This window comes from Citrus sinensis, chromosome 6 (assembly GCF_022201045.2).
Source record: "Citrus sinensis cultivar Valencia sweet orange chromosome 6, DVS_A1.0, whole genome shotgun sequence".
NCBI lineage: Eukaryota > Viridiplantae > Streptophyta > Magnoliopsida > Sapindales > Rutaceae > Citrus > Citrus sinensis.
Window position 1 is genome coordinate 20,079,669 of NC_068561.1, and position 22,945 is coordinate 20,102,613.

The 22,945-nt window shown below is 32.2% G+C and overlaps 3 protein-coding genes and 1 non-coding gene across 9 annotated transcripts; 2 read left to right on the plus strand and 2 right to left on the minus strand.

Moving 5' to 3' along the window:
- Positions 1–42: 42 nt before the first annotated feature.
- LOC102577949 (prolycopene isomerase, chloroplastic) lies at positions 43–5,307 on the minus strand. 3 transcript variants are annotated; one of them, XR_371036.4, is made up of 14 exons: positions 4,446–5,305; positions 3,745–3,951; positions 3,548–3,647; positions 3,153–3,235; positions 2,981–3,037; positions 2,754–2,906; positions 2,587–2,665; positions 2,327–2,475; positions 2,069–2,203; positions 1,808–1,921; positions 1,289–1,399; positions 1,102–1,210; positions 705–865; positions 43–383 (listed from the first exon to the last, which is right to left on the minus strand). XR_371036.4 is itself a non-coding variant. In XM_006481581.4 (13 exons), exons 1-13 carry the CDS (start codon positions 5,100–5,102, stop codon positions 792–794), a joined length of 2,028 nt encoding a protein of 675 aa, XP_006481644.1. In that variant the 5' UTR covers positions 5,103–5,304; the 3' UTR covers positions 43–791. The 3 variants fall into 3 exon arrangements, 1 of the variants encoding a protein (XP_006481644.1); XM_006481581.4 differs by having other exon boundaries at positions 43–865; positions 4,446–5,304; XR_003065960.2 differs by lacking the exons at positions 43–383; positions 705–865 and having other exon boundaries at positions 1,289–1,449; positions 4,446–5,307.
- Positions 5,308–7,830: 2,523 nt separating this feature from the next.
- Positions 7,831–11,958, plus strand: LOC102613091 (sucrose-phosphatase 2). 4 transcript variants are annotated; one of them, XM_006481578.4, is made up of 10 exons: positions 7,831–7,970; positions 8,134–8,199; positions 8,590–8,670; positions 8,760–9,059; positions 9,233–9,334; positions 9,494–9,688; positions 9,798–10,088; positions 11,004–11,190; positions 11,587–11,633; positions 11,717–11,958. In XM_006481578.4, exons 3-10 carry the CDS (start codon positions 8,611–8,613, stop codon positions 11,798–11,800), a joined length of 1,266 nt encoding a protein of 421 aa, XP_006481641.1. In that variant the 5' UTR covers positions 7,831–7,970; positions 8,134–8,199; positions 8,590–8,610; the 3' UTR covers positions 11,801–11,958. The 4 variants fall into 4 exon arrangements, with proteins under 4 accessions (XP_006481641.1, XP_006481643.1, XP_052299605.1 ...); XM_006481580.4 differs by having other exon boundaries at positions 8,134–8,165; XM_052443645.1 differs by having other exon boundaries at positions 7,859–7,988; positions 8,134–8,165.
- Positions 11,959–12,374: 416 nt separating this feature from the next.
- TRNAC-GCA (transfer RNA cysteine (anticodon GCA)) lies at positions 12,375–12,446 on the minus strand. The gene has a single exon. It is a non-coding gene; the product is annotated as a tRNA-Cys (tRNA).
- A 6,801-nt stretch (positions 12,447–19,247) lies between these two features.
- On the plus strand, positions 19,248–20,201 carry LOC102612786 (uncharacterized). Its single transcript, XM_006481577.4, has 2 exons — positions 19,248–19,690; positions 19,798–20,201. The coding sequence occupies exons 1-2, from the start codon at positions 19,561–19,563 to the stop codon at positions 19,947–19,949; spliced, it is 282 nt and encodes a 93-aa protein (XP_006481640.1). The 5' UTR covers positions 19,248–19,560; the 3' UTR covers positions 19,950–20,201.
- The last annotated feature ends 2,744 nt before the right edge of the window (positions 20,202–22,945 follow it).

Here is a 22,945-nt window from a genome sequence, read left to right on the forward strand (position 1 = left end):
GAAGTTAGATGAAGAACAGAGAAAGCAGAAGAGACCGAGAGAGAGAAGAAATATTTGTAATTTTTCATTAGTTCCTCACTGACATGTTTCCTTATACATATAGCTTTAACCCCTCAACAATACATGCATAACTCACCAACAACATAATGATTGGCAAAAATAAACAAAACAAAATAACGGAATCACAACTGTGATCTTCTATGATCTTCGCCCCCTCTTTTAGCCCATTCTCGAATATTCTTCAAGTAATGTAATCTTTGAGGTATGTTGGTGCCCTGCGAATACGAGTTGGACCTTTTATGGGCTCCTCGACAAGCTGGCTTATCATTAATCTTGATTAACTTAATGGGCCAAGTTGTATCACATGAGCTGCTCCTCTTGATCTAAAACGTGAGACACCAGATCATTGTTTTTCCAATGCACTAAGACATTACCGTGAGTGAAGAATTACACCTCTAAAAGAGCCAGTGATCATACTTTCAAAAAAAATTGTAGGATGATAAAGCCACTCTAGAGGAAAAATTAACTAATAAGTCTACCCTCAATTAATTTGAGTGGTTCAATCAACCAAGACCACTCAAAACTTTTTACACACTGGATCACAGTAAGTTTTGAAGACTCTCTAGTGAGATATTCTTGATGTCCAAGTGCTGTGCTATCAGCACCCGGGAGAACTCCTAGGGTAAGAGAACTTATCTACGTACCTCAAAAAGCTAATTAAAGTAGCTCTATTCAAGAAGCAACAAGGTTTCTTCAGTTATGCTGCATCTTTGTACTTTACACATGATATTTCATGCCATACTCCTTAACCAAGCAAGTAATCGAAGGAGACCAGCATCCAGTACTGGGGACTTCTTCTCAAGCCCTGTGGATAAAAAATGAAAATTAGCAATTTGAAATCACAAGTAATATGCAAATTGATGATCATTTTGCTGCACCCTGAGGCAACACATTTTCTAAAATGATAACACAATCATACAATCTCTTAGATGCATTAACTGTTCTACTTACAACTACGTACACATCTCAATTTCTTTTACTATTTACAAAATAAAGATTTGAAATCTGATCAAAAGAATTATTTCCAGCCAATCCTGTTACCAATATCAGCAGCTACTCGATGAGCGCACATTACTCCAGAAAAAGCAACAGCTATTACACCTTGTCCTGGAAAGCAGCTATCTCCAACACAGTAAAGACCATTTATCCCCTGCAAATTTCATTATAGTAAGACAATGTCCATTCAGTAGTCTCAAAACTGTAAATAACGTTATCATATTGAACTTACTGTTGTGTTAAATGGCATTCCCAACAAGCCCTTGGGTGTTCCACGAGGCATTGGCCCATAGGTACCCTGATCGCGAGCTAGATACCGCCGGTGTGTCTTTGGTGACCCAATCTGCCATTGTTGGAAAATATCTTTCGTTGTCCGATGAAATACATTAGGAACTAAAGGTTGTGAACAGAAATTAGAGTTCTTTAATGGTAACTTTTGCCTGCCCTGCCGGGGCCAAAGCTGATCCAAATTGGGCAGGTATGATCCAAAAATAAGTGGTCAAAGTTTATGGGATTTTATTGTGGTGACCAGTGTTTAAGCCTCATAAAATCCATAAACTGAATCCAACACTGGATTCCCAACAAGTTTTTAACATTGAAAAGTTTGAATGGCTTCTCTGACTCAAAACTTTGAAGAAATCCATTGGATCTTAATGACAAGTTCTGGTACTTATGTGACAGAAGTCCAATTAATAGTTAACATCAAATTGGTAATCAAAACTGTCCAATATTATCTGCATATGAATCATACCTCCCTAAAAGCAATTGATTGTTTAAGCCCAGGAAACAGTTTGTTCTCCAGTCTATTGATTATTTCATCTGCCACAAGCTCCTTCTTTGCATCATAGTCCTTTTGAGCCAGTCCCTAATCCCGTAAAAATTTACATCAGCTTTACTTTAAATTCATAAATCATCTTCGTACACCTGACTACAATGCTAGAAAGAGAGCTGGAAAAATAAAGTAAAGGTAATCTGAGGCACTTTCAAAATTTAGTTGTTGTATTCTACTTACCTCCCAGTCCTCTATGGAACAAATTGTAAATATGTGAAGAATATGTTGCCCCTCTGGAGCCAAAGATGAATCAAGAACTGTTGGAATGCTTAAAAATATACTTCCATAAGGCTCCTCCAGTCTGTTCCAGTCATCCTAAGAAATCAAGGAAGCAAATAAATCGTACATGGTACAATAGTTCTGCTTAATTAAACACATTCATAACTGCTACAGAAATCGATTTTGTATTCAAAAAATTAAAACAAAACAATAAAATACCTCAAGCACAAAATGGTGGCAATCTGTGTCAGGTGGCAGAACCTCAGCTTTAACACCCATGTGAATGGAAAGAAACGAAGGAGCCTTGACATATAGTTTCTGAAAATTTTCTTCTTCTTTTGGAAGTTGTTCTCCCTTTAATAGCTTCCCTACAAAATCATGTAGTACGATTTAATTATTTTCATGAAAACTGAGGAAAATAGAGAAAAAAATAGAAAATCGTAGACAGGAAAAGTCATCAGCTCTTCACCAAGACCTACCAAATGTATCCCATCTTGTAGCATTGGATATAATGGTTTTGGCATAAAACTCCCTTCCATCTGATAGTCTCACTCCTACCTACAAAATTCACACAACACTAACATAAGTACTAAAACTATCAGTTGTACTATTTATGATCAATTATAACAAGTATGTTCTAACTTACAGCTTTGCCATGCTCAAGTATAACTTTGGTTACATTAGCCTTATAGAGTATTTCACTGCCCTTATCAGCCAGGCCTTTTGCTAATGACTTTGCAATTCCACCGACACCACCAACAGGGTAGTTAATCCCTCCAAAATGCCTGTCACATAAAACCTGGTTCCAACTAAATGTGAAAAACAAGATATGCATATGGGGACGAAAGCATAAAAGCTTGCCAAGCAGTTTACCATGCTAGCATTGATCATTGGTGTCTGCAAAGCATTGATTGTGCTCACTATAAAGCACTGCAGGAAAAACAAGATTAAAATTGTTACCGAGACTGTAAGACAGCCTTACAAGACTTGTGAAGCCTATAAAGTAGAAGAAGTATTTAACTGATAAAGGGTGTATTTGTCACACCTCTGCATCTATGAAGGACAACAGCTGTGGATCCTTTATGTACTTTCGAGCTATGTTTCCAGCATTCTGAGGCAGATAATAGGCTGCAGAGCAATAAAAGAAGGTTTTGCTTAATACATGGTGACTTAAGAGGAATATGAAAACAGAAACCAAAGTATCCACTGTCAAGGATACAGTTCCAGACAGTATAGCAACAGGACATCAGAAAGCATGAATGACATTAAGTAAACTGGAACGAAACTAGAGTACGAGACAAACATCACCAAACTTCCACCAACCAAATTATTTCCAAATTTGGATATCGCATATGGAGCCAGGATGCATAATTTCAAATTTGTATCTATATTCCCTTTATGGTATAAATAATTGAAATAAATCAGAAGTTAAATAATTACCAAGTGTCAAGCATTCAAGAGGCCTCTTAAAGAACTGTCCAAAAAGGTAGATTGGCTCTTCAAGAGACTTCAGCTCCAATGAGTTCAAGGCATTGAAGATCTACCCAATATGTAGCAAGACTGTAGAGTAAGTTATGAATCACTAGTGAAGGCTAAAACAACTGTAGAAAGTTAGAGTCACCTCAATCAGAACAGACCTTCCAACATTCACCGTAAAATGCAAGGACTCCTTCCTTTTCATGAGGAAATTTACTGGTAAGCTCTGCAACAAAATCACTATATTCTCTATGAACTCGAACAGAAAGGTCATTTGGTAGGTGGAAATGGACAGTGGTTGGATCAGGTATCACCTCCATCTCACAACCAACAGCTGCCAGTGCTTGGGTTATCAAATTTAGATTGCCCTGACCATAATAAAGGCATATATCAACAAAGAACACAATAACAAAAGATAGTTCAATTCATGCCTAGACAAATAATTTAAAGAAATATCAGGGAAATTTCAGCAGTCAAAGGTATATCGAAAGGTTTAAGTTGAAGGTCAACAATGATAAAAGGAAAAATAAATACACATTTCATTCGTCGGACTGAAAGCAACCTATGACCATGAACTGGCAGTTTTTAATCAATGGATCAAGCCATTTCTTCACATAATTTTTTAGTAATTCAAATCTGATGAGTACTTAAAAGAGTTAATTCAAATGAATGAGATCACAGGCCCCAATTCACAACAATTTAACATGATAGCTTGTTCAATAATAACATGGGATGTATCGTTCCTTAGATGATACTGTCCTTTCTAGAATTCAACTCCACTGAAATTAACTAAAATCAGACATACCAATATGCAGCAAAGAGTAACAAGCAGAAGATATTCAAATGATCATTAAACACTGACCTTATCGCTGAACCCAAACATCACAGAAGAACCAACATCAAAAGTATACCCATCCCTCTCATAATACCCGGAGCTTCCACCAGGAATCACATACTTCTCCAACACCAAAACCCTAGCTCCCTTCACTGCCAGCTGTGTAGCTGCAACCAAGCCCCCAATACCTGACCCTATAACAATTGCATCATAGTCATCAGCTCCTCTACTCATTCCTTCGTTTCCCCCTATCTCCACCAAATTATCAACACTCATCACTGTCTTTGCCATCAAAGCAAAGTCCCTATTCCTCTCACTTTCCCCACAACCCAAATCCTCACTCCTCAGGGTGGAACCATTGAAATTTGAGCTTTTTAGTGAATCCCCAGAGAAAAGACTGCTTTTTTCATATCTGGGTTTGAATAGTTTCATCCTACTGAACTTGTAATCACTGAAAGGTAGAGTATTTACATGTTCAAAAGATTGAATCATATAATTTCGGATTCTGGGTTTGCTGCTACTACCCAACTGCATAGCGTCACGCTGACCAAAGGACTGAACTTTATTACTTAGAGCAGTAAACTTCGACCTATTTTGGTGAATCAAAACCTGAGAATTATGGTTTATAAGTGAAGGAGTGAAATTTAATTCAGGTATGGAAAGAGAGCAACAAGAGATGAACATTTTTGGCTTTGGCTTTGGCTATGTATTTGATGGACAGTTTATCGGTTATGGAGTCCATGAATTGTTTATACAGACATTGATACATACCGTTGGTGATTCCAAGCCATGGTTGTTGGGACAAAGACAAATTCAAGGGGAAGTGGATGTATTTTATGATCATTGGTTCATTCGAGGTCTCGGTGGAATTTGTCTCAGTGGCTATAAAATAATGGGCCATGCCAAATGCATTGCTAATGGGATTGGGACGTATCTACCTGGCTTCGGTTAATTATTATTTTAAAAAGTGAACTCGAACTGATATTTCATTTTATAATTTTCAGAATACTGAGTTGAAAATATTATGCAAGTCTTAAGGTGGTGCTTGGTTTGAAGAAAGGGGAGAAAAGAAAAAGAGTGGAATGAAGGGAAAAAGAGAAGAAATAAGTGGATGAGAATATTGAAATTAAATTTCATTGTTTGGTTTGATATAAAATTTGATAAGGAAAGAAATTATAATTTTTTTTGGATAAATTTATCCTTTATCTTAAATATTAAATTTCTATATTTGTAATCAAATATAATTTAATATTAATACCAATTCTTTTTAATTTCAAAAAGTTCTAAAATAATTCATGATTTATATTTAACATAAAATATAAAATAACTTAATATACTAAACTATTTAATATAATTTTATATTAAATACAATTTAATATAAATAAAAGCCTGTCAACAGTAGCGGTCAACATAAGTCAACACCGGTCAACGGTGCCCGATGACTTTCCGGCAAAATTTCGGCAGCTTCCGGTGATGTCTAAGGGTCTGGCGAAGTTAATTTATATTTATATATTTTCATATTAAATAAATAAATAAGTTTATTTATTTTATTAAATTTCTTAAATCATGCATTAAATTTAATTAATATAAAATTATTTATAATATTAAATTAATAAAATAATAATTCTTAATAGCATTAAACAAGTTAAAATATTGGAGAACAAATTTGAAAGTTTCAACATAAGAGGAATTTGAATTTTTCACTCTTTGGTGTGGAATTCAAATTCTACATTATAGGGAATATTAAATTTTAATATAACTTAAATTTTTATATATCTCGTACAACCAAACAATGGAAATAAAAGTAGAATTTGAATTACTTTCCTCTCTCCCATTCTCTCCTCCCAACCAAATATCACCTTAATATATTCTAATTTACTTTTGTCACTTGTACTACGTTTCAGCCATGTTTCAAGCTTTTGTTCTTCTTATTTGAAAGGAAAACTTTGCTATTAACATAAAAAGGAGTACCCTAAATCAGGCAAGACCTTGTTGATACACAGAAATATCAAAATGTAGATCAACATTTAAACATACCCCATCCGTCATTGTGCAGTATTGTTTAATAGCAACTATTTTACTAAATAAGAGATGCGCACCATTTAACCCAAAAGTATCAGGTTAGCATGAGAGTTTAATCACTAAATTACCTACCTTTATATATATGTGGGAGTAGTAATCAAAAGAGGCACAAATCAGTCACTGCATTGTCAGTTTGTCACTTCCTAACCAAATCAAATATACAACTAACCTTTGGTTAAGGTTAATTCAACAGCCTTAATAATAACTGAGATTTCAATATATGAATGAATTTGGTAGGATAAGTTTTATTAGAAAAGAATTAAAAATAAAGAGAGAACGAGATTCAACTAAATAAAATGATACTTAGTAAATCCCAAGAGTTTTCAAGAATATTACTTTTTAACCATTCATTATTTGACACGTATATATGCAAATTATAATAATTAGTTGAAGCGTATGCATAGTAAATAATAAGTGAAAAAGGAGCTGTGCTTGAAGAGCACCTAAGACTTTTCTATCATAATATATGCACTTATAAAATATTATTAGGCAAATAATCTCATATAATGTAACTATCTCAACTCTAAATCCATACTCGCAAGATAATCTATAATAGAATTAATATCTCTAAAACTACGAGAGCATCTAAGATCGGAGTTGCTCCAAATCGACTTAAATAATTTCTCCGATCGAGATCATTGCTGGAATTTTTTAAAATTAAATATACAAACAACAACAACTATTGAGGGTGTATTTGAGATTGAGGTACTATAACTTTTAAGATACAGTTGTTGGAAAAAAAAACTGTAACTATGAAATATAAATTGATTATATATAGTAAATATAAATTTTAAATAATTATTTTGACAAAATTATTAAGAATATAATAGATTTTTTATTATATAAGTGAAAAATCATATCAACATACCTTACAAACTACAATAATTAGTGTTTACCAAACACTTTAATGTTGTATATTTTAAACTACGGCTATTCAACCTCAATCACAAACACATCCTGAACCACTCTCAAGCAACCATATATGCAATGTTAATTGATCTATATTTTTACCATAGAAATAATACTAGAACCTCAATTTTAAGTTTCTTTAATAACAAGGCAGATATTTAAAAGAAAATCAATCTGGATAATACACTCGACCACAAAATTATACCATTCCAAGAATATACCCAATTTTATACTCCCATGATCGCCAATATAGTTTCCTTCGCCCTTTTCTTGTGGTTCCGCTTTGTACAAACTCACAAACGCCCATGATACAGGGCCCATGTTCCGGTACGTGGCCCCCACAGGACAAGTGGTGGCAATCTGTCTCTGGGACACGTGTCCAAAAAAGGAAAATAAACAGTTTCTAATTTTTTATATCACCTCATTAAAAATTAATTATTATTTTTGTCACTCACTCAAACCTTGGCTTACGCTTCACAAAAGAAGCGCCAACGAATTTGGATCCAATTCTCTCATCAGCATCATCTTCATTTATCATCACTCATTCATTTTTCATTCATCGTAAGCTCTTTCTGTTAGGTTCTAATTTCAACTCATTTTCACTACAATATATGAATATATTCACGCCTAAATTCTCAATTCTATTTTCATTGATCGATTGATGATTTCGAAGTTTTTGGTTGAGTTTTTTTTTTTTAATCGTTACTCTTATGTGAAATCGCAGGGCATTTTTGAATTTCAGATCGATTGAGTCAGGTATTTGTTGATACGCTGTTCGTTTGATTGTAAAGTAAGACATGAAGTTTTATTTATATATTTATTTTGGTCGTTTTCGTGCTGTTAATATTTGAGCTTTAAAATTTGTTACTTGTATTTCTTTTAATTTATTTTATTGTGTTTGTTTGGAAAATAATACTTACTTAGTGTGTTTTTGCTTAAGTGCTTGTTAGATGATTTTCTAAAGTTTAGGATTGAATATTTAGCTTTTCTGAGATGGTTTTCATGTTAAGACTCGGAATTTAAAGCATTAAGTTTAATAATCAATATCAACGCACCATTGCATTAGCATCTAGGTCGCAGCTGATTACACTGGTCCCTTCTACTGATTGTCATAGCTGTAGCAGATTATTGCTCATTAGATAGATGCTTGTTGATATAGCTCCTACTAATTTGATTACAGGAACAAGGGAGAAAAAATATCATGGATCGACTTACTGCGGCTGCGCGTCTCATGATAGTTTCGGATCTTGATCATACAATGGTAAGTTTAATTCTCTTGTCGCTCTTGACTAGTGTCATTTTAAGCTCATGCTGTAGTGATTTTCATCTGACAGTTTTCTCCTTTTGCAGGTGGATCATCATGATGCTGAGAACCTTTCACTGCTTAGGTTTAACGCATTGTGGGAAGCTCATTATCGTCGTGATTCTCTTTTAGTCTTCTCAACTGGAAGGTCGCCTACACTTTACAAGCAGTTGAGAAAAGAGAAACCCATGTTAACTCCTGATATAACAATAATGTCAGTTGGAACTGAGATAACATATGGTGATGCCATGGTGCCAGATAATGGTTGGGTTGAAGTTCTTAATCAGAAATGGGATAAGAAGATAGTCACAGAGGAAGCTAGCAAGTTTCCTGAACTCAAACTTCAGGTATTAGTTGATTGATAGTGGTATTTGGTTTATAGTTTATGTTACTCTTAGTTTGGGGTTGTAGAATTTTGTTTTTATTAAGGTGAACTAGATTACATGATTCTTTTCTGACAAAAGGCACTATTTTGGGTATATCGAATGTTACAATAATTGATATTTATGGGTTTATGCAGTCTGAGACAGAGCAACGGCCACATAAGGTCAGCTTTTACGTTGATAAAGATAAGGCTCAGACAGTGACTCAAAAGCTTTCAGAGATTTTCAAGAATCGCGGGGTAAGATTTAAGTTTCGAGTTAGAATGATGTCCCATCAAATAATGTAGTTATTGCCATGTAAAAGTGTATATCCATCTCAGTTTTATCTACTTTTAATGTCCATAAAATCTTGCTTTGATCATAATTAAGATTCAACTTGTTCTATGCTTGTCTGCCAGTTGGATGTTAAAATAATCTACAGTGGAGGAATGGACTTGGACATATTGCCACAAGGTGCTGGCAAGGGACAAGCTCTTGCATATCTACTCAGGAAGTTTAAGTGTGAGGGAAAAGTACCAACTAACACTCTTGTCTGTGGTGATTCTGGAAATGATGCCGAACTATTCAGCATTCCTGAAGTTTATGGAGTGATGGTGTGTGGCTTAGCTATTTCTATATTATAACTTAGCCTCATTAAGTAGAACTCTAATGGGAATTTCAGTCATATATTTTGTGTTTTTCACTTATGTTTCTTTTATGCAGGTTAGCAATGCCCAAGAAGAATTGTTGCAGTGGCATGCTGCAAATGCCAAAAATAACCCTAAATTAACCCATGCAACTGAGAGGTGTGCGGCTGGGATCATACAGGCCATTGGTCATTTTAAATTAGGTCCAAGTACTTCCCCAAGAGACATTAAAGATGAATCAGATGGTGAGGTGAAAAGTATTGATCTCGGGCATGAAGTGGTGAAATTGTACTTGTTTTACGAGAGATGGAGGCGTGCAGAGATTGATAATTCGGAGATCTATCTTTCAAGTCTGAAAGCTAATTGTGTAAGTCAATACTCACTTTTCTATTCATGTTCATGGTTTTGGCATTTAAGGCTATCTAGAACGGAGAGTGCTTCAAGTTCTTTAAATGAGAAAAATTTTCATTTCTTGCATGTTTTAATTTGTGTAATTAGTGGACTTTTCCCCAATTTTACTATCTTTTGTGTCTGAATGATATTACGATGAAAAATTGTTAAATATCTTAAATATGTGTTTATGGAAGGTTTCTGATTATTTTTGTTCTGACCTGAATGTCAATTCTGCATCTAACGATGCGTCAGCTTCTTGTGCCTGACTGCACCTAACTGCGTGAGCTTAGCTAATCAATTCTTTTGAATACAACATAATTTTTTTGGTAGGTAGACAGCTTTACAAGTTCTCTTCCTTTTCACCCTCTCCTGCTCTTCCCCCCTCCATTGGAGCTTAAATACTTTTATTGAACCCATCTAACTCGCTTGACTTCTGTCTTACTCCCTAAGCCAGGGTCCGGAGGAAGTTTATCTTAAAATTTCAGGTCCAACAGTGCATGCTTGATGGGATTTTGTCAATGTCACTTTTAGATATCTGAATTCATATATCACAACAATTTTAAATAATCTACTTCCTAAGATATCATAACAATTTTAAATTATCTACTTCCTAAGATTGCCTCATATTATTGGACATGAATGGAAGTGGACAACCTGTTTCCTTGTCCACTTGTTGGATTTAGAGAATTACTTTCATTACAAGGATTAAAGCTTGATTATTAGTTGGCTGTAGTTGACTCGATGCTCGTCATGCAGTTAATGCAGTTTGTTTCTTCCTTTGTTTCTATTTGAATATTTTTGTTTATTGCCTATGAACTTCCCAATCTGTTTATGCGTATTTAGATCTGTTTATTCACCCATCTTTTTCTTCTTCCTTTTTTCCCCTCAGTGTCCATCTGGTTTTTGTGTGCCTCCATCTGGTGGTGAGATATCTTTGGCAGAAGCCATAAATCAATTTAGAAAGTGCTACGGAGACAAACAGGGAAAACAGTTTCGGGTTTGGGTGGATCGAGTATTATCCACTGAGATTGGTCCGGGCACATGGCTCGTAAAGTTTCACAAATGGGAGTTATCTGGTAGCTCTCTCTCTCTCTCTCTATATATATGTGTGTGTGTGTGTGTGTGTGTGTGTGTGTGTGTGTGTGTATTTATACACACAAATGGTTCTGGGAGTTGGGATGTGAATTATCCATAGAATGGATATACACGCACGAACAAATGGTTCTGAGAGCTGGGATGTGAATTATCCGTAAAATGATCGAGAATCTAAATAAAGTGCCAGCGTTTTTGGTAGTTGATAGCCTTTTTGGAGCTTGATTAGAGGACATATGATAGGGTTTTTGAATCGGACTTCAAAATTTCTTACATTCTGCAGATGTATATTCATGTTTAATCATTGCGAAACTTCCTCTTTATTATCTTGTCATCTTCATAACTTCTGCTGCTCTCAAATAACTTGGCTAACTTTGCAGGTGAGGAGAGGGCATGTTCAATTGTCTCCATCATCGTAAGAATAAAGGTAATATAACTGTGACTTTTTCTACTCAATGTATTATCATTTTTCTATGAGATGAATAGATGATCGATTTCTCTGGGTCCCAGGATGCTTCTGACCACACTTACATGCATGTTCATGAGACATGGTTGGAAGGATTTGGAGCAAATGATGGTCGTTTTTGGATCTGAAGATCCGTGGTTGTGAACAAACCATAAAATTTTTTTATGGAATAAACGTAACACAATTGTGTTAATTTACAATTCTCCATTGTTAATTCGATAATGATCGTCGTCTTGAATAATGATTCAAAAAATTGTACGCCCGGTTTAATTCTTTTTCCCTTGAATTCTCCTAGCATATGGATGGTACATACATAAATGGACTGAATTCGGTTCATTTTGGAGCAATCTTGGAGACGAAAACCTGCTGACTGTTATTAATTTTAGTAGCTTTAAGTCGATACCCCTCCCCAATTAGCACGAGCTGGATTTGAATTTCGATCATTTCAAAACAAAAAAAATTTGGCATTTCAAAAACAATTTATTAGTTAAATTAAACGCTATGAAAAATCCTAATTAGTATCTTTAACATATCTAAAGCGATAATATTTCAAAAGAAGCATACATAAACCTTCTATCATTTCAAAAACAATTTATTAGTTAATTTAACAGCCATGAAAATTTCACTTATTAGCGTCTCTAACGTATTTTGAAGCAACAATATTTCAAAAGAAGCGTGCTTTCTAAATAATTTAAGCCAAAAAGGGCCCAACCGGGTTCGAACCGGTGACCTCTTGATCTGCAGTCAAATGCTCTACCACTGAGCTATAGACCCAAGCACGATCGAGTGTGCAATGTTTATTTATGTAAATCTATGTATAAATTGCGAAATGTCATTAACCTAACGCTATGTATGAAAAATGTTAACACTAATAAATTGAAGAAACAGCAGATCGCTGAATTCGTATCCAAATCGAGACACAGTTTTTTCATTTGCATTATACAGGTTCCCAACCCTATTAACGGACCAAAACTAACATGGTGATACTGTTGTAAATCATGTGGATTCCCACAATTTTTTAATGTCTTTTACTGCATTTAATTGAACATTCAGTACAACCTTATTGGAGCTATTAAAAGTTACTTTTAATTAAACTATAATAAAGCAAAATTGATTGGTTAATTCATATGGTTGTAGAACAAATATACTCTCATGAATAGTGGTGGAAACCTGAGTAATGATTGAATATTGAATTGGAAGGGTATTTCAAATACGAGTTGAGGCATCCACCTGGTACGAGTGGAAAAATGATATTCTTTATTGATAAATTTAAAACACGAGGGATTCCAACGTTATTAAACAACCCATTAAAGAATTCTTTGCTTTAAAGCGAAGCGATAGTTGCCTTAATTAAACGATGCTTACCCAGTGCCACAACCGTACATGTGCACGCAACCGAACAAACCCACGTGACAGTCCTATCTGATTTCAGGCGTGTCGACCCGCTCAACCGAAACGTGCAAAAAGTTAATAAATCAAATCCCAACTCTCCCTCTCGCTCGCACTTTACCAACTGAAAACTTCCCTCAAAAGTTCCAAGTTCTTTCACAGTAACCTTCTTCAATTCGCGATCCAAAAATAGACTCTCAAATTTTCAAGAAATGGGTCTGAGAATTGTATACGGCGTCGTTTTCCTCTCGATCTCCTGCGCCTGCTTCAAGCTTCTGCATCTCTTTCTTCATCCAGTCTTTTACCTAACTTCCTGATTGGGCAACGAAGAGTGAATTTTTCAGCTCAAAAGCTCATATAGGTATCTTTCTTTGATATGTTAATGTAATCTTAATCCATACTTGGGTTTTTGTGTCTGTTCAAATTTCAATGGGTTAAAGATGTGATTGCATTATCAGTACTATTGTTATTGGTTTGTTGTAGATTGTGTTACATTGCTATGGGATCTTAAGATGTAATATTTATTTATTTGTTTTTTTTCCTTTCCGATACAAATTGTTGAAAGACTTGATTTGATTTGTGAATGTGATTTGGTTTTATTTTATTTTGTTATGTGATCTAATCTATGGCTGAAACCATGCCTTCATACTTGATCATTCACCATGCAATTGGATGTCTGTACATTACACTTTGAAAATTGAAATTAGCGATTTGTTTTGGGGTTGAGTGTTTTATGTTCTTTATTAGGTAGATGCTGATTATTACCAGTCGGTTTCTTGATTTGGTAAATAATCAATTATGGAATTCTATCTAATTTTAAATTATTGAGATTAAATTATATCCATATCAAATATATATATATATATATATATTACACTTTAAATACTATAAATAATTAATAGTTGAAGTAATTAAAAAAAAGGTGATTGAGGTTATTAAATAACACTCTAGATAAGGATGGCAAAATCCTCCACGGGTTTGGGATCCCATGGAGTCCCACCCCAAATGGAGAAAGTTTTGAATAATTTGAGGAAGGGGCTGGAGAGTAGGGCGAAAATAATTCTCAAATTCTTAATGGGGTGGGATTTGATTTTGTACTCCTCATTCCACCTCCACCCCAATCCCCATTAATTTATATATAAATATATTTTTAATTTTTATTTAATAATTTTTATTTTATTAATTATAATGTCAATTAATAGTTTTTTAAAAATTTTTTATGCAATATAAACAAGATATGAATGAAAGAAAATTTTATAATATTTTTCAACTCTGAAATATTGTTATATTTTCTTTTCTCTTTTAAGGTGTTACGCTCTTTAAATATTTTTCATTTTTAATATCATTTTAAGATATTGTTTCAAACTTTTAGATATTTTTTTAAAAGAATTTAAATACTTTATAATATGATGATGATTTTATTTTAAATTTCTAATTTTTAACTTACTAAAATAATGTATTTATATATATTATAAAATAAATAAATGGGGAATGATGTGGGGATGAGGAAATCATTTCCTACATGGGGATTCTCCATCCCCACCTCACTAAATTTATTAGGGAATTAGGTGGGAATAGAGGCAAAAAATTTTAATGGGGTGGGAAATGGGGTAGGCCTCTCCACCCCCACCCCCACCCCATTATCATCCCTAACTCTAGAGCATTTTGTTTAATATTTTAAAATTTGAACTACAATTATAAATTTTGTTTAGGGGTAATTCAAGAATCTACGGCATGGGCTCATTCGGGGGGCAATGGTTACCCTTTCAATCTTTCACGGCATTTGGTGTATTGGGCCACAGCCCCAATATGGATCAACACAGACTCTGGTAATTGAAAATGACAAATATTTTACGAATACGTACGTGATACGTATGATACCTGCCCTACATGAAAAATATAAAGAAATAGAGAACTAAATAAATAAATTGTATTAGCTAAATTAATATCATAATATGGGTAGTTGTAAGTTGCTTGCTGGCAGACTAATTGTCTCTGCATAAGTAGGGATGGCAAAAATCCCCACGGGACGGGTACCCTCGGAGATTTTTCCCATTCGGAGAGAGTATGGGGATAATTTCATACCTAATTTCTTATTCAGGGAAGGGGACGGGGAAATTTTTTTACCCAATTTCTTATTCGGGGAGGGGATGGGGATGAGGTGGAATCCCCATCCCTTACCCATTTCCCCATTTTAATTTGTAATTTAATTTTTATTTTTTAAAATTACTAGTAAATAAATAATAAAATTTGAATTATAAAATTATAAGTATTGGTAAAAATAAAAAATATCAAAATATTTATATTATTAAACTTTTAGACCTAATTAACTAATTAAAGTCCTACATTTTTATTTATGACATTAAAAAGACCGGACAAATTCTATTAGCCCAAAACTTTTGTTTTAATTTTAATATTCATTAAATATTTTAAACTTAAATCTATTATTTATTTATTTTTAGATGTTATAATTGTCCACAGCAAATCACAGTTTTAATATCTAATCTAATTTAATATTTGCTCTTGATTTGCTTCGACTTAACTATTATGTTGTAAAGGGAATAGTCCACATTTATAAAGTGTCCACGCCACCATTGAAAAGTTAATTTTGAATCTAAATTTGATTTTATTTATAACAATTTTGTATTAGGCTATTAATTTGTTCATAATAATTTGTATCCCTTGCATGCTGCGTTACTTACTAATTTAATGTATGTGACTTTTGTAATGGATATTAATGTAAGATATATTTCGAACTTTACTTTTATTTGAATTTTTTATTTTAATATGATTAACTTAAAATCGAAAACAAAAAAAATGTATTAGTTATTCGGGGATCGGGGACCCTCGGGGATCCCCTGTTATTATTCGGGGAGGGGATGAAGATTCTCTTAAATAATTTTGACGGAGATAAAAAGGAGACGGTAACATACGCAAAATATCATAGATGAATACAGGGAGATTGATCCCCTCCCCTCCCCATCCCTATGCATAAGTATATCACTCAGCCGAAGTTATTGGCGGCGGTACTCAAAAGATAAAACGGAAAGTGGAATTGTAATGAGGTTATCTAGAAATGGAGCTCTGACAGTTAATAATATACTTGGGTGTCTAAAGCAACGCTCTTTCGTTTTTGACTAAAAGAATAGAAGGCCCAAATGGCCCAATTAAGAGTGTCGTAAATTTATTTGAGCCTCAATTCAGTCCACAATCTTCGTTATTTTTGGACTGGTCCGTTGTCTCGCCCACGTGACCCACTTTTAATTACACGACATTTTCAGACGTGTGTCACGAGATTTGTGAATGACAACTGCCGACATTTGACGTTGGAAATCACATGGTTGGTTTTTTTTTTTTTTTTTTTTAATTTTAAAAAGCAATATACTTTCTAATAATAAAAACTAAACGGTTATCCTTTGATAAAATAAAAAAATAGAAATATTTAGACAAATCATAATTTGTTAAATATTCGGCAATAATTGTAAACTTAACAAAATTTGAGAATTAAAAAAAAATTATTGGTTTTTCAATAACGCTTGTTTTTTATATAGTTATCTTGAGTATAACTTGGGTTCTGATATATGAAGGTTATGATACCGAAAAAAGAACACGTCAGATGATTCTTCGAAAAAGTAATTTAATATTTTTTAATTCTCATATTGGCCAATAAATCATTTCAATTAGTAACAATTCCTCGAATATCTGAAAATTAATCTCAAAGTTCTTAAACATTCAAAAGGGATGTTTATGGGTAAAAGCTTGTTTAGTTCCTATATTATGAGGTTAGTATCCATTTAGTCCCTGTATTTTTAAAAACATCTCAAAACGTCCCTGCTACTAAATATTGACACTTATACCATTATTTTTTTTAATTTTTAACTTGCTTTTACAATATTATATTTTTACAATAATGTTTCTTTTTTGGATATTAATAAAAAATTAAATTATCAAATTAAACTCAAAAATAAAATAAAAACAAAAAAGGTATATATTAATTTTTGTGGAAGCTCACGTATGTCTAAAAAATTAATATCGTAAAAAATTACATTATCAATTTTTTTAGAAAAATTAATATTTTAACTCAAGAGTGTGTTCCACAAAAATTAATATATATATTTTTTATTTTATTTTATTTTTTGGTTTTAAAGTGGTAATTTATTTTTTTTCTTTTTAATAATGTCTAAAAAAATTATTATAATAGGGTTATTTTTTTCTTTTTAATAATGTCTAAAAAATTATTATAATAGGGCAATATTATAAAAATAAGTTAAAAGGAACAAAAGATAATGGCAAAAGTGTCAATAATTTAATGGTAGGGATGGTTTGAGGTATTTTTAAAAATATAGGGACTAAACGAGTACTAACTTCAAAATATAGAGACTAAACGAGCTTTTACCCGATGTTTATTAACCATCATTTTGCTTGATTTTCTTCTATTTATTTATTTATTTTAAAATGATGGATTGCTGGGTTGGTTGCATCTTTATTTCGATCATTGGATTTGGTACAAATAAACTCATTCCGGTGGAAAATAAAAATAAAAATAAAATAGTTAGTACTAGGAGTTCAATGATTTAGTCATTTTTGAAATATTAAATGATTTAGTAATTAAGCACATATAAATATTATGAGAATTGATCGCATAAGGTGCGTTGCTCTCCAAATGAAGAATTACTTCATGTGTGTTTAGCTCTCTTTAGGAGAGCTGCGGGTCTCACTGCACTTCTCTCTCAGTGAGAGCTGGACATGTGAGACGTCACTCTCCACAACAAGAGTGACCCTACCTATCTAATCAAAATTTATATATTATCGGATGATTGTAAATGTGTTTTACATTGGCTATCACTCAAATTTAAGTAAAAATATGGAGAGAGGATGGGTGTTTAGTAAGTGAAAATTTTCATTTTGATTTAAATTAAAAAACTATATTATTGGTTTTCCTGTATATTATAGCAAATCTTGAGTTGTTGATTTAAAAAAATCTAATGTTGGATAAATAACTTTTTTTTTATGATTCTTCTTCTTATTATTATTAAGATTCGATTGTGTTTGAACTATCGTACTGTGACGCATTTCTTCATAACCACAACAATAAAAGTTATAACGTGTTTTTTTACTATTTATCACTTTACGTATAGTTATGATTCGTATTTTATCTTAGAGCAACTCTAAAATAATAATGACATTATTATTATTATTATTTTGAGCTAGATTTGTTAAACTTTCTCTTTTTCCCAAAAATTAGAGCAAATTACATCAAAAAGAGACCAAGATCCCCCAACCAATCATAATACGCCGTGGTGAAACGACAAAACGAGTGTATGCACTCCTCAACTCCCAAAGTACTTGGAAGTTGGAACGGCTTCTTCTAGAAGCAAGCCCGGTTATTTTTTTATTTTATTTATGATTTTTGCAACATTATTCCTCAATTTTTTTTTTAAATAAACATCTTCACAAATTTGACCAAATTATTTTTTTTCTTTTTTTCCTCAAAAAAAAATTAATTCTCATTTAATTGAGCGTCTTCCGATAAACATCAAGCTTAACTGGAGTCCGCAGTACAATTTGTTCAAATTTGTCAAACTTCATTACTCGTGGCTTGAAATTTCTTTGCTCATTAACACACGGATTAAAGTAATTGATCGATTACTTGTTTACATTTGTCGACGCGAGGGGATTAATCGATCTGAGTTGGTCAAATATGGCCGGCCAAACAAAATCTGAGCTGTTTAATATTTCAAGATCTGAGTTGAATTTATAATTTCTTAATTGCAAATTTCTTCTTCTTCTTCTTCTTCTTCTTCTTCTTCTTCTTCCTATTTATTCCTGATTTGCAAGTTTTTTTTTCTAATGTCAATTAATTATTATTCTGCTATATTATATTACAGAAAAGAATTAATAAATGATTTTGATTTATTTCCTTTCCCAAAATTAAAATACCCCAAAAAAGAGAAATAAATTAATGTGTTTCCATGAAATATAAAAAATGATGAATTTATCTGGGTTTAAATGGCAAGCAAAATTCATAAATCTTTCTGGATAATCTAAAAATAACAAAATCAAAATCAAAATTAAAAATTTGTGTCCCTGCCTTTAAATACAAACAGTGAGTCAACTGCCAAATGAGAACAGTAAATTAAAAAAAAAAACATAAATAAACAAATATTATTTATTGACGGAGAACCTTTTCATTGTATAAGCCGTCCATTTCCAAAGCTCCCTTAAATATTTATTTATTCGATCATTTTCTCATATAAACGTCAGCCCGTCATCCAAACTCCCTCCCTATCAATAACTTTTTTTCATTTTCCTTTATCTTGTTTCCAAGAAATGTTTTCTTTCTCTCCATCACTCTCATTTTTATCATCATTTGGCCTTTTCCATGTCGTTGCGTATGAAAACAACGAATTTTTGTAGTATTTGTTGCCAACTATCGCTGTAAATTTTTTCTTTTCTCTTTCAGAAAATCATTACTTGGGAGAAAGAACAAATATCTACAATGGGAGCTTCAATGGGAATGGGATTCATGGCAGTTTTTGCTGTTTCAGGAAGTGTTGTTCTTGTTGCAAGCCAAGTTCACAAACGTCTCCTCTCTGATTTCATGAAGAAAATTGAAAGCGAAATTTGTGGTTACGTTTTGTTTTAAAATTTTTTTAATTTATTTTCTTCTTTTTCTTTTCTTTTCTTTTTTTAAAAAAGGGTTTGTGTTAATTTGTGTATTTTTATGTGATCGTAGGACCCGAGAAGTATCATGAGAAGAAAAAGGTACGATTTGCCGATGATGTGGTAGAGCCATCGGGGAATAACAAAGAATATCGCAAGAGAAACTCGATGAGCAAAGCTGGTGAATTTGTGAGAAATGCCTCTCAACAGGCAAATTCTGTATAAAGGGATGATTCAAAATAGGACCCTCCAATCCCAGAATTGCATGTAATTCTTCGTCTACAATTTTACCCATATGTGTTGTTGTTGTTGTACAATTTGTGTCCATTTCTGAAATTTGAGACGGTGTACAATTAGAGTGGTGGGTTTATGATCTTTTTCAACTTTTTGTATATTTATGTGTTCAATCTCTATGTAAATTATAACAACTTGGTCTCATTTTTCAACAAAGTTACAAGAGTTTACTATTTTTTGGTACGATGAGGGGAAATTTTTTTCCTTTAATTTTGAAAATGTAGGGAGTGGTTAAGACTCAATTTATTTTTTTAATCACTTATCTTCTTATAACTCAAACTACTAGGTTAATAAAATAAAAAGTGTCTGAAATTCACTTGATTATACACCCTTTTAGGTAGTCGGGATACTTAGTGAATTATTTTTTAAAATAAAATGAGGAGGAACTCTACTATAGTAAAACATTTTTATAATCATAATGTTGGGACTAAATAATTTTATTACTATCAAAAAATTACAACTCAATAAAGGTGTAGTTACAAAAATTATTGTTTTAACTTAATGATTCTTAGTGCAATAGATATAGAGATGAAAAAAAAAAAAAAGAGTATGAAGTATATTAATAATTAATTAAGCATGTCAAATCCAAAGTTTATACATTAATAAAAGAGATAAACGTAATTTTTAAAAAAACTAACATATATTATAATATGAATTTTATTCTTATTATAACTATAAAGAAGTTATTCGTATACTGAATATTATTATAAAGAGATATTGCAGTATAAGACAATACCGAGGAAAATTATAGCCAGGAAAGCTATTCGGATATTTAGAGAGGGGCTTCTTACCCTCCGTCGGTAGATGTCTGTAGATTCACAACACCATTATTTCCATGATAAGCATGTGAGAATTTGAAGTTCATACCTTGCGTAATCATTGGTTACATATATATTGGGCCTTTTTTAATACCTCAAAACAAATAGATGATCAAGTGTTCTTTTTTTTTTAAAAAAAAAAAAAAACTATATTCTAATTCGCAATAAAATTACACATAGGCCGATTAAGAAGTCCAAATAATTTTAGTTGAGCCCATAAATATAGAATCCCATCAGATTGGGCCGAAGCGCGGGGAGCGTTGCTCCAAGTCAAGATAGGTTTCAAGTGCCATCAACATGGAAACATTGCTACCACACGAATTCATTACCAATGTTGGATTTTCTCTCCATTCATATTAAACAATCAAGTTCAATTTTGATTTTGGGTTCCTTTTGTTTTTAAATGTGCATGCACTGAAAAGGACGGCCCTTTGGTCTTGGATGCCAATGCGTTACACGCAATTGTGATAGTAAGTAAAATTACCAGTAAAATAAAAAGTGAGTTTCGTAATCAAAAGCTTAATAATCGATCAAAATGCTTTTAGGGTTAATTTGGGAATGCTGTAACTTTTAAAATAATTGTTATTAGTTGTGCTGTAAAAAGAATCAGTTGTGAAAAGAATCAATTAAGTGTTTGGTAAATTCTGTTTTTAGAAGTACTGTGAGTTTTGAAAGCAGTTATGGACGTTTGATAAATTTTATTGTTAAACTGTTGAAAGAAAACAAAAGACTAAAATGTACATAATATAGGATAAAATTTACTTATACATATAAAAACATGTACATATAATATTTTTAATTGTGTATTATAATATTTTTTACTAAAAATAAAATTTATAACATATTGATTTTATTTTTTATTTGTTATCTTAAAACAATTGATAATTAAATTTATAATATAGTGAAACAAATTTAATAATAATTTGATCAACAAATCGATATTAATAAATTTATATTGATGAATTATAATAAAATTTATTAAAATATTAATTTTATTTCTAATTTGAATAAGGATAATTTTGGATTTAGGTAATAATTTTAAGTATATTTATAAAATTGTATTAAAGGATAAAATTGATTTTCAAAATCAAAATCTAAAAACTATTGTTTTCCTGCATTTCAAAATCAGCTGTAGGAAGGTGGGTAAAGAGGCACGTTTCAAACAAGATTTAAAAATTCAATCATTTGCGAATCACCTAGCAAATTTAAATCCCATCTTATTTTAATTTCAGAGACTTAAATTGCGCACATCACTATCTCCACTGCAAGTAATAAAATTCGTCACATTATTAAGGGAAGTCCCATCTTTTTTTTATCGAAGTTGCGGTCAATCGTGTATCACATTCTAGTATTAAACTTTTAAAACGATTGAAACTTATTGATTTTTCTAACAATAGTTATATATATATATATTATGTGCGTGTGTTCGAGAAGCACATAATATATATATATATATATATTTTCCATAGGACCCCATAAATATAATAATGATTGGACTTTGACAACACACATATACTTGAACCTAAATTACAAAAATACATCGTTGAATTAAAGAATAGTTGACTAATAACTCATTTGGGCAGCGCAGCTACTCTATATTATTCATTTCCTATATGATAATAATAGATGAAAGCAACGTAACAATATCACTTATAATTAAGTTGAAACATGATCAACTTCGATTAAATTTCACCGAGTTATTCGTTCAATATTTTCTTTCCATTTTTTAAACATATACATGAGTTTAAAACATGCGTTAATATAACCTACTTTAATACAATAAAATCCTCCACTTTTTGGTTATATAAAACCTAGAAAATTCTTTAGGTTAGTGGAAAAGTCTCGCTAACGTTATCTTTGGTGCAATTTGTCATCGTCAATCAAATAATTATACAGTTAATTATTTTAGTTATTGCGTGACCCAATTGTCTAATCTAACCACACACAATCAATTACGTGTACCTATAATTTTGGAAAAAAAGTGGCCCTTGAATTAGAAATTTAAGCCACCACCCATTAAACGTTTCCATAGAACAAATATAATTCTAGCGTTGTCGATTTAGACTCCCGGCTGAATGTTGTGGGAAACCAAAGGGTAGCTTCTACGCA

What these genes read in the sequence shown, in the direction of transcription:
- LOC102577949 (XM_006481581.4), bottom strand. Translation starts at nt 5,102, where the DNA reads ATGTTCATCTCTTGTTGCTCTCTTTCCATACCTGAATTAAATTTCACT. An exon ending in TCTTGAATGCTTGACACTTG is followed by an intron (nt 3,236 to 3,547) that starts GTAATTATTTAA and finishes ATTGCTCTGCAG; the next exon opens with CCTATTATCTGCCTCAGAAT. An exon ending in GTTCCATAGAGGACTGGGAG is followed by an intron (nt 1,922 to 2,068) that starts GTAAGTAGAATA and finishes TTACGGGATTAG; the next exon opens with GGACTGGCTCAAAAGGACTA.
- LOC102612786 (XM_006481577.4), top strand. Translation starts at nt 19,561, where the DNA reads ATGGGAGCTTCAATGGGAATGGGATTCATGGCAGTTTTTGCTGTTTCA. An exon ending in AATTGAAAGCGAAATTTGTG is followed by an intron (nt 19,691 to 19,797) that starts GTTACGTTTTGT and finishes ATGTGATCGTAG; the next exon opens with GACCCGAGAAGTATCATGAG.
- LOC102613091 (XM_006481578.4), top strand. Translation starts at nt 8,611, where the DNA reads ATGGATCGACTTACTGCGGCTGCGCGTCTCATGATAGTTTCGGATCTT. An exon ending in CGGATCTTGATCATACAATG is followed by an intron (nt 8,671 to 8,759) that starts GTAAGTTTAATT and finishes CTCCTTTTGCAG; the next exon opens with GTGGATCATCATGATGCTGA. An exon ending in TTCCTGAACTCAAACTTCAG is followed by an intron (nt 9,060 to 9,232) that starts GTATTAGTTGAT and finishes GGGTTTATGCAG; the next exon opens with TCTGAGACAGAGCAACGGCC.